This window comes from Canis aureus, chromosome 7, assembly GCF_053574225.1.
Source record: "Canis aureus isolate CA01 chromosome 7, VMU_Caureus_v.1.0, whole genome shotgun sequence".
NCBI lineage: Eukaryota > Metazoa > Chordata > Mammalia > Carnivora > Canidae > Canis > Canis aureus.
The window spans coordinates 62,763,331-62,776,664 of NC_135617.1; the positions used below are offsets into that span (position 1 = coordinate 62,763,331).

The window sequence follows — 13,334 nt, forward strand, 5'->3', positions numbered from 1 at the left end:
GAAGATTTTGTCATAGGGAGCCAAGGAGCCCCACTGACGAATGTCACAACCATGTCCAAATTCTGGTCCACCTATGTATGGCTCCATTTCTAGGAAAGTCTGCTGCCATCTAATGGTCAGGAAGAGTAATTATAAATAATGAAACAGTACAAAGGTAGGTTGGCAGAGATTGACCCAAATGCTTATGGTTACATAATTTAATTAACTACTTACTGATTCAATCCTAATTTTTCTAAACAAACTAAAACTAAAAACACCATACTAAATGTAAGAGGAAATCAGTAACAGGTTCCCAAGCCCCATTCCCTTCCCAACTATGATGTGTTGAATGGATGTTGTTTTCTTCTGGTAGCTTCCTCCACCTCTGTGCGCAGGCTTCTATTACTTGTCCTTCATTTACTCATTTTAGGTACTGTGCACTGACATCCAATTTGGACAGGAGGACTTAGCCTCTGCTCACACCACTACTCATCTCTCCTTCCCTATTTTCCCAATGTCTTTGTAGCATACATTTTTTTTGGTTTCTTTATTGATTGCTATCTAATTTTGAGCTTCTTATTTCACTCACTGTGGGCAATTTATTTCCCATTTCCCAAAGATTAGTAGTCTGTCTTCATTATTTGAATTCTGAATAAAATTATTCAAAAGCAGGTATTTCTGTTTATCCTCTGCTGTATCTCTAGCACCTAGAATAGTCCCCAGCACATAGTAGGTGCTCAGAATGAATTATATAGTTCAATGTAATGTTTCTTGCAAAAGCAGACCTCTGTAAGTGCCTTAAGGATCAATTTGATCCCAAGGGGTCAGCATTTTCAATAAGCTTTATGAAAGACATCAAGTTGCAAGTCCAAAAAAATTTTCAATGACAAAGAAATATACAGAAAGATAAATGACAGAGAGTGGTAAGGTGAAGAATGCATTTTCTTACCATGACCATCCCTCCTGAATTGACCACATTGCCTGCCACTGGTAGTGTCACAGTGACAGTCCCCTGCCCACTGCTGGTTGTGTTGGTGTTGGCTCCTGTCTGAACAATCTGTGCTCCTGCCAAACTGGCTGCTGGGATGGTGATCATGCCTGAAACAGGGACTGTAACTTTAAGAAAATAAAACATAAAACAAACAAAAAACAGGTACACAGAAAGAAGGGAACACAGTTAGTCCCTCTTCTATCTGGCACACACTTATTTACCCTGGAAAAGCATACTAAACAGCACAAAGGGAGAGCCTCTCCTACTCTCTGCCTGGTTTGCTGCATGTAATCCAAGTAATCACTATCTTTGATTTTCTATTCACTATCTGGGTTCCAGATCTGATAAAATTATCCTTGAAGTGGATACCTCCCTGGGTATCCCAATAATAGCTTTCAATGGCTGGTGAGAAAGTTTGGAGGCCTCCACTTCTAAGGGTCAATCTGACTTCAGCTGTACCCACTGTTCTTATTTACAGGAATAATCTGTTGAGGATGAAAGTTTTATAAATATCATAAATATATAATTTATTTATCCTAAATTGGTAATGCCTCAAACTGTTGTAGAAATAAAATTTAAGGGGATCCCTGGGTGGCTCAGCGGTTTGGCACCTGCCTTTGGCCCAGGGCGTGATCCTGGGGTCCTGGGATCGAGTCCCCCATCAGGCTCCCAGCATGGAGCCTGCTTTTCCCTCTGCCTGTGTCTCCGCCTCTCTCTCTCTCTATCATGAATAAATAAATCTTAAAAAAAAAAAAGAAAAAGAAAAAGAAAAAAAAAGAAAATTTAAAATTCAACTAAACACTTTGGTTTGAGCCCCTGCCTGGGCTCAATCCAGTTCAAGCCTCCTCCTGAATCACAGGAGCACACACTTACTGTACTCACTGGAGCTTGTATACTGCTAATTTTAATCAGAAGTCAACTTTTTTTCTTTTTTTTTGAGAGAGCAGGTGTGTATGTAAGTGGGGGTGAGGAGTGGGCAAGAAAGAATCCTAAGCAGGTTCCACGCCCAGCTTGGAGCCCAATGTAGGGCTTGATCTCATGACCTGAGCCAACTGACTCAGCCACCCAGGTACCCCTCATAAGTAAAACTTTTACTCCTACTCTGAGATGTCCTTTCCCAATTTAGTTTTCTGACAGATGCTTCCAAAAGCTCTCAAGTTCAGTTTGAGCCACCTCCTCTTCTCTGAAGTCCATTCTCCTCCCAAGTCAGATTTCATTGCTCCTATATTTATGCATTATCTATTTCTAGAACACACCTCTATAAAGGCTCTGCACTGCATTTATTTGGTCACATATATATCTCTCGTAATAGATTAGAGGCTGAGAAGAAAATTTCTTTCTTAGTGAAGTGCTGCATACATAGTAGGAACATAAGAAGTCTTTTGGGCAAAAATTAATAATAAAGTGGACAAGAAAAAAAAAAACAGAAGAAAAAAAAAAACCTGTAAGTAGCAATGAGACTAAATGCCAATTTGACTTTGATCTCTCTCTTCCACTACCAATAATACCAATAATAAAACTATTTCCAATCTTCTATTTCTAAATATTTTTCCCCCAGAAAGGCTCAAAAGCTTAAATAAATCTCTAGGACCAGCCTTTTCACAACCACTATAGGTATGCCTAACAAATGTTACCAATACTGGTCACGTATGAATGACAACAAAACAATCAATGAAGATTTAAAAAGATTTTGTTTAAAAGTATGTTGTGCAGAGGTAACCACAGTATTTCTGAAGCAGTCATTTGCTCCAAGGATAAAAGAGGTGCCCCTCAAAGTCCTACAGAAATGGACAGGCACACTTACCTTGCTGTAGAATGGTGCCGTCTGCATTAACTGGCTGATAGACAATAGTCTGCCCTTCAGCGGTCTGTGCCACCTGCTGTCCCTGGACAGCAATCTGCTGCTGTGTCTGAAGGAAATAGATCATGACAATTTAATAGACTCCAAAGCTACCACAAAGGACCCCTTCTTCTTTTTTTTTTTTAAAGGACCCTTCTTTTTAAGAAAACAACAACAATAACAACAATAACATTTTTGATATTTTCTTTCCCTATTTCTACTACCTGGGAAGTATTTGGCTCAGCTGTCTGACCCTTCCAAATCAGCTGACAGTGCTCTTGTGTTGACAGAGATAAGGAATTACCTGGGTCTGGCCAGCAGTGACTGCTGTCTGGGGTTGCTGGATGATGATCTGCTGGGTCTGACCCTGCTGGCCCTGCACCTGCACAGCCTGCCCACCCTGGATCTGAATCTGTCCAGGTGGGACCAATTGTATCTGTGCAAGAGAACACAGAGAAAGGTTAGTACCCTGCTGGCACTGGTTTCTTTCGGTCCTGGAATCTTAGTTACCCAAATTCCTTTAGAAAACAAGAAAGGCTCTGAAGAGGAAAAAAAATAATCTCGTTCTGCTCTCTATTATAAATTAGACATAAGTGGTTTTTCATCTACAAAACAATGGGGGAATTTTAGCTGCTGCCTAGATACAGGATGATTTAAGGAATCAAAGTCAGTTTTAAAAAAGATGATATATAACCATGTTGGCATGAGACTCTTTTTTAGTTTCTAACACTAGAGATTTGTCAATTTTATTATTTTCAAAGAACTTTTATTTTTATTTTCTCTATTGTTTTTCTACTATTTCATTTTTCCCCCTTCTTTTGGCCAGCTTTGGCCTTAATTCAGTCTTTTTCTATTCCCTAAGTCTCCAGGTTAAGTTGTGGGTTGTCAATCTTTCTTATTTTTTAATGTAAGCACTTACAGCCATCAATTTCCCCCCAACACTGTTTTTGCAATGTCCTATTAGTTTTGGTAATGTTTGGTCTTTGTTTTCATTCATATTTTCTAATTTCTCATGTAATTTCTCCTTTGATCCACTGATTATTTCCACAGATTTGTTAATTTTCCACTTTTATTTCTATTGTTGATTTCTAACTTCATCCCACTGTGAGCAGAGAAGATACTTTGTATGCAGTTTGAGACTTACTCTGTGACCTGACATATGATCAATCTACTGAATATATTAGCCCACTGCCTTCTGGCCTCCAAAGTTTCTGATAATAAATCTGCTAAAAATCTTATTGAGTATCCCCTGTAGGTGACAAGTCACTACTCTCTTGCTTTCATGGTTCTCCATGTATGGCTTTTAAGTTTGATGATAATGTGTCTTGCTGTGGGTCTCTGAGTTCATCCTAATGTCTTTCCATCAAATTTGGGAAATCTTCAGCCATTATTTCTTCAAACATTCTCCCTGCCCCGTTCTCTTTCTCTTCTGAGACTCCCACAGTGCATCTATTGACACACTTGATAGTGAACTCAGTTTCCTTAGGCTCTGTTCACTTTTTTCCAAAGTTTTTTCTTTCTGTTCCTCAGACCCAATCAATTCCATTGCCTTATCTTCAAATTCGTGGATTCTTTCTCCTATCTGCTCAAATTTGCCCTGACTCTAGTAAATTTTTCATTTCCATTAGTGTGCTTATCAGTGCCACAGTTTCTTTTCAGGTTTCCTATCTCTTTATTGATATTTCCATTTTGTTCCTACACTGCTTTCCTGACTTTTTCAACATCTTCTTGTAGTTGAGCATCTTCAGGACAGTTATTTTTAAAGTGCTTATCTTAGCAAATCTTTTTTTTTTAAAACAGCATATCTTTTTAAGGATAGCCTCTATTGATTAATTTTTTCCTCTGAATGGGCCATACTTTCCTGTTTCTTCATATGCCTTACAATTTTTGTTGGAAACTGCGTATTAAGTCAAAAAATGTTATAGTTGTGACAATCAGATTCTTGCCCTTCCCAAGGTTTAGTTATTGTTTTGACTGTTGCAGGCAGTCTCTGTGCCAAAAAAATCAGACTAAGGCATAAAGGTAAGACTTTCTCATGTCTTTTCTGTGCCTGTCTGTCCCCAAGAATGTGCAGTCCTTTTCTGATTTTCCCATATATTCAGCTTCTTTTGAGAAGGGTGTTGGCTCTCAAAGGGTGAAAAAGAGAAAAAAGAAGGGGGCAGGGAAGGCTGTTGGCTTTTTATAATTCTCTAGGAGTCCATCACTTCTGCTGGAGGGAGAGGGACTTACAACAGCGTGGGAAGTGTGATGATGGATGACACAGGCTGCCTGCCTCCTTCGCCTGCACCTTCAATCAGAAGCAGCCATCAGTGATCCCTGATTTTGGAGGATAGGTCCATTTTGCTCACCCTGGCTCCTATTAGCTGCCCACATAAGCTGCTTTAAGACCTGCATGCCGGCAGGCTGGGTGGCTCAGCGGTTTAGCACCGCCTTCGGCCCAGGGCATGATCCTGGAGACCCGGGACAGAGTTCCACATCGGGCTCTCTGCATGGGGCCTGCATCTCCCTCTGCCTGTGTCTCTGCCTCTCTCTCTCTCTCTGTCTCTCATGAATAAATAAATAAAATCTTAAAAAAAAAAAAAAAGACCTGCATGCAACTGCCTGCTAGGGTGCTAGGTAGCTGCTATTGTGCTAAGTGCTCAAACTTACTGAAATTACCTTCAACAGAAGTCTATGCTTTCTCCTAGAAGTAAAAAGCTTTCAATAGACTCCAGAGTCCCCAAATAGTTTATGTCAGACAGATTTTGCCAATGCAATTACTGGGTAGGTGGGGAGACAGATTCCTGGTATGTCTTGTTCTGCCATCTCCCCAGAATCCTCTACCTGGGTCTTGACTACTTTTTCCAAATACTTGCCTCATGGTTGACATTTAGATAGTGGCTAATACAAAAATAAGTGAACAAATTTATTTAGTTATCTGAATCTAATTCCTATCTGGGTTTCAAACAGCAAAGAATACCTATTATTAGTCATTAGGGTTTCCTTTTCCATCTATTCATATTCTTTGCCCATTTTTCTACTAGATTATTATTTTTGTATCAATACATAAATATTTTTCAAGTATTTTGGATACAATCCAAGTTATGTGTGTTAAAAAAATACCTTCTGCATATCTGTACCTTGTCTTTTATTTATATTTTGATATATACAAATTTTTATTTTAAAGAAGTCACATCAATTTGGTCTTTATATCTTTAAAAAAATCCTTTTATACCCTATGACATAAACAAAATTCTCCTGTAAATAAAATCAAAGTTTGTTTTTTTTTTTTAAAGATTTTATTTATTTCATGAGACACGGAAAGAAAGGCAGAGAAATAGGCAGAAGGAGAAGCAGGCTTCCTACAGGGAGCCTAATGCAGGACTCGATCCCAGGACCCCAGGATCATAACCTGAGACAAAGGCAGACACTCAACCACTGAGCCACCCAGGTGCCCCTAAAATCTAAGTTTCTAAGTATGCTTTTTTACATTTAAACCTGCAAATATACCAAGTATATGAGTATATAGTATGAGTATGAGAAAACCATGTTTTCTTTTTCTATGTCATTCTTAGACAACTTCTTCCCTGATATTTCATACTATTTTTGTTATATATCAACTTTCAATATTCCTGGATTTATTTCTTCACTCTATACTTTGGTTCCCCTGTCTGTATTAAGCCAGGGACCTTAACCTAAAGTTATACACAGATTTAGCATATATCTGGACACCTGTACCTTTTCTACGGGGATACAGATTTCAGTGGAATTCTAATATAGAGCATGCAATAAAAACAAAACAAAACAAAACAAAACAAAACAAAAAACAGGTTAAGGAGTACTCTTCTAAAAGAAATGGTTATTCAAAAAACACTGATAAAAAAAACACTGATGAGAAGCAACTTCTAGTAAAAAAGGGATTGAAACCTTAAACATTTTTTTTTTAATTTTTATTTATTTATGATAGTCACACACAGAGAGAGAGAGAGAGAGAGAGAGAGAGAGAGAGGCAGAGACATAGGCAGAGGGAGAAGCAGGCTCCATGCACCGGGAGCCCGACGTGGGATTCGATCCCGGGTCTCCAGGATTGCGCCCTGGGCCAAAGGCAGGCGCCAAACCGCTGCGGCACCCAGGGATCCCCAACCTTAAACATTTTAAAGGATGCAATGGATTCATACCTAGAGCTTTATACATATTAACAGAAAAGAATCTCTTCAGCATGGTTTGATTAGTTACAGTCCTACTTGGAGGGAAGGGAATGAAAGAAATAACCCTTTCAAAGTCTCCTAAAGACCAAAAAAACCTCCCCATAAAATCAAAGAATTTAGAGCTGGAATGAACCCTAAACATTACTTGATATAAAAACTTCATTTTTGGATGAGAACACAGATAATCAAATGACTTGGCCAGGATCAGAAATCTTGTTTAATGGCAGACTTGGGAATCAAAGTCAGGTCACTACACTCACAGTACACTGTTGCTAGCGTTATAACACACTGTTTCTATTCAACAGTGGAGGGGAAGGTGTGGCAAGGGACTGGAGAGGAGGCAACAAAAGGGACAGAAATGAAACAGCAGTACAACACTGCAGCAAGCACACACACAAAATATATTTAAAGCCTCATACATTTATGCATGGAGCAATGTGGAAACTATTTTTAATCCTAACTACAACTCTATCTTGGCAAAAATATGCCAACGGCCTTAAAAATGATCTTACCCTTTACTCAAACAATCCCCTCACTCCAAAGAAATTACTCTAAGAATTCAACTGAAAAATAAGGCAATCACACTCAAATACAGTTATGGTAACCTTACCTATCAGAGCAAAAAACTAAAAATAAAGCAAAACAGACAAAAAATCCCAGTACAAAAAATCCCAGTAATTTACAATTACTCTGTAGATTGTAAATTCTGATTCATCAAATTGGTTGATCATTATGAAGGGATTAAAAATGGTAAGAAAATGATGTGGAAGTAAGTTAAATTTTAATAAAAGCAAACTAAAACACTACCAAACACATAAAACTATATGCATAATTATGCCCCCAAAGTGTACATAAAATGATTAAGGGCTTATATAAAATTCAGAGTTATCAAGTAGTGTGATTGTGGCTGGGTTTTTTCAACTTACATTAAATTCCTCCAGAAAAATTAAATCATTGTGATCATTTTAATTGTTAAAATATAGATATACTAAAAGGTTAATAATTTTCCCTTGCCCCCACTTCTGTGCACATAAACATATATACCCATGAGTGTTCAGCTATCCATTACAGAAATCACATAGTATATTTCTGTGCAAATTATTTTTCACTAAAAATACTTCAATATCGACTACCCACCCGGTAAACACTTCATCTTTTTTAACAAGGACAAAATGCTCCATATATGAACATATGCAGTATGATGTATTCAACCATTTCTTTATCCTTATTGATGGAATGGACAGTTGGGTACCTTTTTTTTTTTTTTTCCTAGTACACCTAGTACAATGCTGCAATAAAGGTCTGTACATTTTTCCCTGTACACAGATGCTTTTCTTACATAATGGATTCTCAGAAGTTGAGCAGAAGTATCAAAGGTTTATATTTATGTATTTAATAGTGAGATGCCTTCAGAATTTGAAATTACCAATAATAATGAGTGTTTCCTTTTCTCTACACCCACCCCAGCACTGGATATAAACTCTTTATAATTTTTACAAACTCAATAAAAATCCTTCTAGTTGTTTTTTTTTAATTTAATTTAATTTTATTTATTTATGATAGGCACACAGTGAGAGAGAGAGAGAAGCAGAGACATAGGCAGAGGGAGAAGCAGGCTCCATGAATCGGGAGCCCGACGTGGGATTCGATCCCGGGTTTCCAGGATCGCGCCCTGGGCCAAAGGCAGGCGCTAAACCGCTGCGCCACCCAGGGATCCCAATCCTTCTAGTTTTTAAAACTTTGATGTCACCAAGCTGCATGTCTCGTTTACCTTTGTTTTCTGTTTCTGATTTGGTCTTTCCCGTAGATTTACCTAGCTACTTCAGTGGTCTGTTTACAGAATCAGTTTTTATTTACCCTTTCTACATTTTTATTAATTTTCTACTTCATTCATTTTAACCTATTTTTTGCTTATTTTGTCCTTTCTTTTCCTCACTTCAAAAGAGAAATACCATTCATTTTTTAGTTCTCTTAAAGTATTTAAGGGTTATACATTTTGCTCTAAGTGTGTGATGGGTTTGCACTTAAGTATTTTCTTGTTCATTACTTGCTAGATAATTCAAATTATAAATCACTTGCAAAGAGATGAAAGGATAACATTTCTAACCAAAAACAATTTCCAAATCACACTGTAAATTCCCTCAGTTGCCAGAAGTTCCAACAAAGATCAAAGCAATGAATTACTTCTATTAAACTAGATTCTTATTTTTTTGCATTCTTTATATACTGACTCAAGATCATGCCCAACATCTCAGTCCTTACACCAGAGACATCCAATTTCTGTACAGTTCTGCTTTCTATCCCTGATAGTACAAAAGTAGAAAATCGTCTAATTGTGAATGTAGGGTGGCAGTTAAATGTCAAATCAACAAATAGTTCGAACAAGCTCTTCTTTCAGACATCTATTCTGATATTGTCTAAACATTTTTTGCATTGCTCACCTGCTGCAAACCCTGAGTCCCAGACACAGGTACTTGCATGATGGTTTGACCTTGTCCACCAGGGACAGCTTGGACCATGATAGGTTGGCCAGTTGACGTGATTAACTGGCCTCCACTGACCTGTACCATTAATGGCTGCCCCTGGACCTAGAAGGAAATAAAGTAAAAACAATGAAATAATGTAAGATACAAAAATGGTTTTTCCCAAAAGATAATCACTGGAACTATTCTGCTGCCTTCGTAAAGCGGGAAAAGATAGAAGAGAGACTAAGAAAATATGTCTCAAGTTCTTGTTTTCAAGTTACCCTCTTCAAAAACACTCTTTGACCAAATGCAAAGTTGAATACTTTAGGGTCAGATATAACGAAATATACCCAGGGTCTCAAAAGATATAAGGTATTTGTCATCAAATACAGGCTAAATCCATGAGAAGCACTTAATCAAAATATCCAGACTATGTGCTTTTTGAGACTAAGATTCAGGAATAGTTTCTTGTGAAGCTTGGAGAGGAGGCAATGAGAGGGAGGGCTGATGGTGGTGATGGTGGTTGAGTGCAAATTCTAAATAACCTGGAAGGAATAAATCAAACTACCTAGCAATGACTCCAGGAGGCTGGGTAACAAGCAGCTCTGGAAGTTTAAGCAGAAGACCCTTTCTCCCCATAGTCTCTCAGGCATAAATGAAATATATAACGTTTGCCCTCCATTTCACTCTGGGAATTCTAGTCCTGTGGTTGTTTCAAGAGCCCACTAGAGAAGTCCTAGAAATATCTTCTGGTCAATTTTAAAACTCTGTGGTGGAATTCCTCACGCTGGACCCTGCAATATCTGCATAGTTGTTTTGTTTTTAGCAGAAATAGTGATAAATTGGGGAGTACACTCAAGTGTACCAAAAACCTCCCAACTTCCAAGCTCCTATGAGTAAATGGCTTAATCTAGAAGCCAGAGCATTATATATGCTCTATAACATCTTGAGTCCCAATATAAAAATACCTAGCACTAAATTGAATGAACCCTGGAAGCCAAAAAAAACAAACCATGTTAGAAATGAAATGGAATGTTCAAAAGAATAGCTCCAAGTCCAAAACTTTCATTTCCAGATCCTGTCTTTGTCTCAAGGAATTATTTGTAACAGAACACAAGAATATTCATAGGGCTAAAATATTCATTCTTAATGCCATTGAAAAGCGTGTTCAAGTAACAGTAACTGGTTAAAAGATCAATATTCCCTAGATGATAGATTAGAAATTAAGGCCCCCTCCTCACCAGTACCACCACCACCACCACCAAATGCATCAGAATCTTCAGGAACTTTTAAATCCTAAGTTTTATAAACTGTTCATTGAAAAATTCCACTTTATTTTTTAAAGGACTTTACAATCTGATTCTCTCATGCTTTCTCCTTTCCTTATCAAATTAAATTCCCTTTGCTACACCAATGTTTGCATATACTCCATCAAAAAGAATTGTTCTGAATATTTATTAAATGAGTAACTGAAAGAAGTATTAAAAATTCTCCAACATAATGAGACCCCTAGAGGAAAGGTTTTCATTATTTCCATAAAGTTGTCCCCATTTTTCTTAAAATCTATAAGTAAGAAACATAAAGTGTTAAGGCTCAACTATTCATAAATTTCTGGCTACCCATCATCTTGAACTTCTCCCATCACTAATATGTTAAATGTGCACATGATAAACCATTTGAGACTCCAAGGAGCCCACTGTGTTTACAACATATGAATGATTACAAGGACACATGCATCAGACAAGAAGCCATACAGTTAAGAGCATGTTACATTCCCATTCCACAAATGGTTAATGACAATACTGTTTTATGTATCAATAAGATGAAGCAAGCATGAAAAACATGAAGAACAAGCTGTTGAACTCTGAGATTTGAACATGGTTTGGGAGTACCTACAAGCTCATCTTTTTTTTAGCCTAATTTATGTTCAGAACTGACTGCTTCTCATCATCAGACACTACTGGTGGCAGATATGGGGTCGGGGGTAGGGCTCAAAGGTTAGGGTGAAATGATTACGGTGAGGGGCAGGTAACTGCCAGATGCTTAGCAGCACTGAAGTGAGATGCCTGTTCTATATTCTAGTTCCTACTTTGAATCATTTCCATTTAATGGAGGAAAAAAGGCAGGGTGATTTAAATTTTGCCAATTTCTCAAAAATAGTCATTTTAATCAAAGTAACCTGCAGACACAGAAAAGACTTAGGCTTCTACTCTCATTTTTACATAGGAACCGGGCAAAATATAACTCCACCTTAGGATATTTAGTTTGGCTATACATAATGTTAGGAAACTGCTCTGGTGAAGTAAGAATTTTTATAGTGGCAATAATACCTAAGACTTATAGAAAGCAAATTCCACCTCTGTCCAATAAGAGGTATAGAGTAATCTTTGCCTGTAGTAATAAAACAGGTCATGGTCTCCTAGGAAGGGTAGTGAAAAGGCAGCAGTTAAGAGATTAACAGATTTATTGATTAGATACACCTTGCCAAGTACAAGGATTATTATGCAGCTAAATTGCCCTTTCAACAAAAATAAAGCATAATCTAACCCTAGCTATTTTTTATTCCACTATTATAAATACAAGTCCACAGATTTTACCATGCAACCTGATTATACAGCTTGGGCTCTAAATAGATTCTAATGCCACTTGTAAGAATTTCTTACTGTCTCTTATGCCATTTCCTTCCCGGGTATTCCCAAAGAAACACAAGCGCCAAATTTAATTTTCAGAAAATTGATACTGGGGTCACTGCATGACTGGGCATGAAACACAAGGAAACTGGACTCTTATAAGCCTCAAAGACAAGTTAACAGCATCAGAAACATGCAACTGACTTTGTCATTCCTCTTTGAGATCCTACCACAAATAGCACCAGACATGAAGACAGGAGAATTTCATGCAGTGCTTACAGAGAATCAGAGAGGGCACCACTACCTGGAGGGTCTGGACTTGCTGGCCTGAGGCGGATGCCACCTGGGCCTCAGTCTGCAACTGGACAGCAGTGACACCACCCTGCTGCTGAGAACAGGAACAGGAAGAGCTTGAAATGTATCAGGAAGGAAATGTATAGTTCAAGACATGAGATCACCTTACCTCCTGTGGGAGAGGGAGTCTTCTTTCAACAGCCCCACCCAACAGAGGACTTTCAAACTGTACAGCCTCCCTATGCTGAAACTGTTTTGTTGTAGGTAACAGGATTAAAGATATTAGCCCTTTGTCCCCATAGTGAAACTCAAAACACATTTCCATGACTCAAAAACAATAGTTGTCATCATTGACACAAATTTTTTTAATGCAATCATTCCCTCCAGAAATAAGCATTTGATCCTTCTGCCTAAAGTTATCTTAATGCTCTTTTTATTTTCTCAAATGAGTTCACAAAAACAAAGTTATCAGGTTTTTACAGCTTTGAAGCCAAAATGAAGAATTTCTGGGACTTAAATGTAATCGCCAGATAGGAGAATAAAGCAATCACTGTGAACCAAAATCATCTTCATGTTGGTCACTGCTCTCATGTTCCCAAACTAAGATTATTTGTATTCACTTATTTACCTTAGAAGCAATGTTTTCAGTGATTTAACCTAATTTTTATATCCTTTAATGGTTAAGTTCTGACCAAACAAGACTTCATCCATCAGGGGGTGGTGTGAATAGAGGGCCCTTTGTGGAATCCCCTTTCCTAAGGAGGCAGTTGAAGGAAGCTACCAGAGACACAGCAGCTATGTGGAAGGAAAAGCCAATGAAGGAGTTTAAATAATTAATATCTTTTAATCAAGAGTTGCTCCTTTCTTTGATCATTAAATAAGAACAATTCATCATCAAAATAGCCTTTGTACTCTTGACCATCTACTTTTTTGTATTATCTAAGTTCC

At 37.8% G+C, this 13,334-nt stretch overlaps 1 protein-coding gene across 12 annotated transcripts in view; it reads right to left on the reverse strand.

The window, feature by feature from the left end:
- The window catches only part of NFYA (nuclear transcription factor Y subunit alpha), a 29,089-nt gene that overhangs the window by 6,858 nt on the left and 8,897 nt on the right, over nt 1-13,334 (reverse strand). For 6 of the 12 annotated variants that reach the window (XM_077904109.1, XM_077904108.1, XM_077904105.1 and 3 more), the window contains exons 3-7: nt 12,394-12,480; nt 9,439-9,585; nt 3,115-3,246; nt 2,775-2,880; nt 929-1,095 (exon numbers count right to left, since the gene is read on the reverse strand). In XM_077904109.1, coding sequence (XP_077760235.1) covers nt 929-1,095; nt 2,775-2,880; nt 3,115-3,246; nt 9,439-9,585; nt 12,394-12,480 — 639 coding nt within the window. The remainder of the gene's footprint in view (nt 1-928; nt 1,096-2,774; nt 2,881-3,114; nt 3,247-9,438; nt 9,586-12,393; nt 12,481-13,334) is intronic. The other 6 variants (XM_077904114.1, XM_077904113.1, XM_077904110.1 and 3 more) reach the window with 6 other exon arrangements.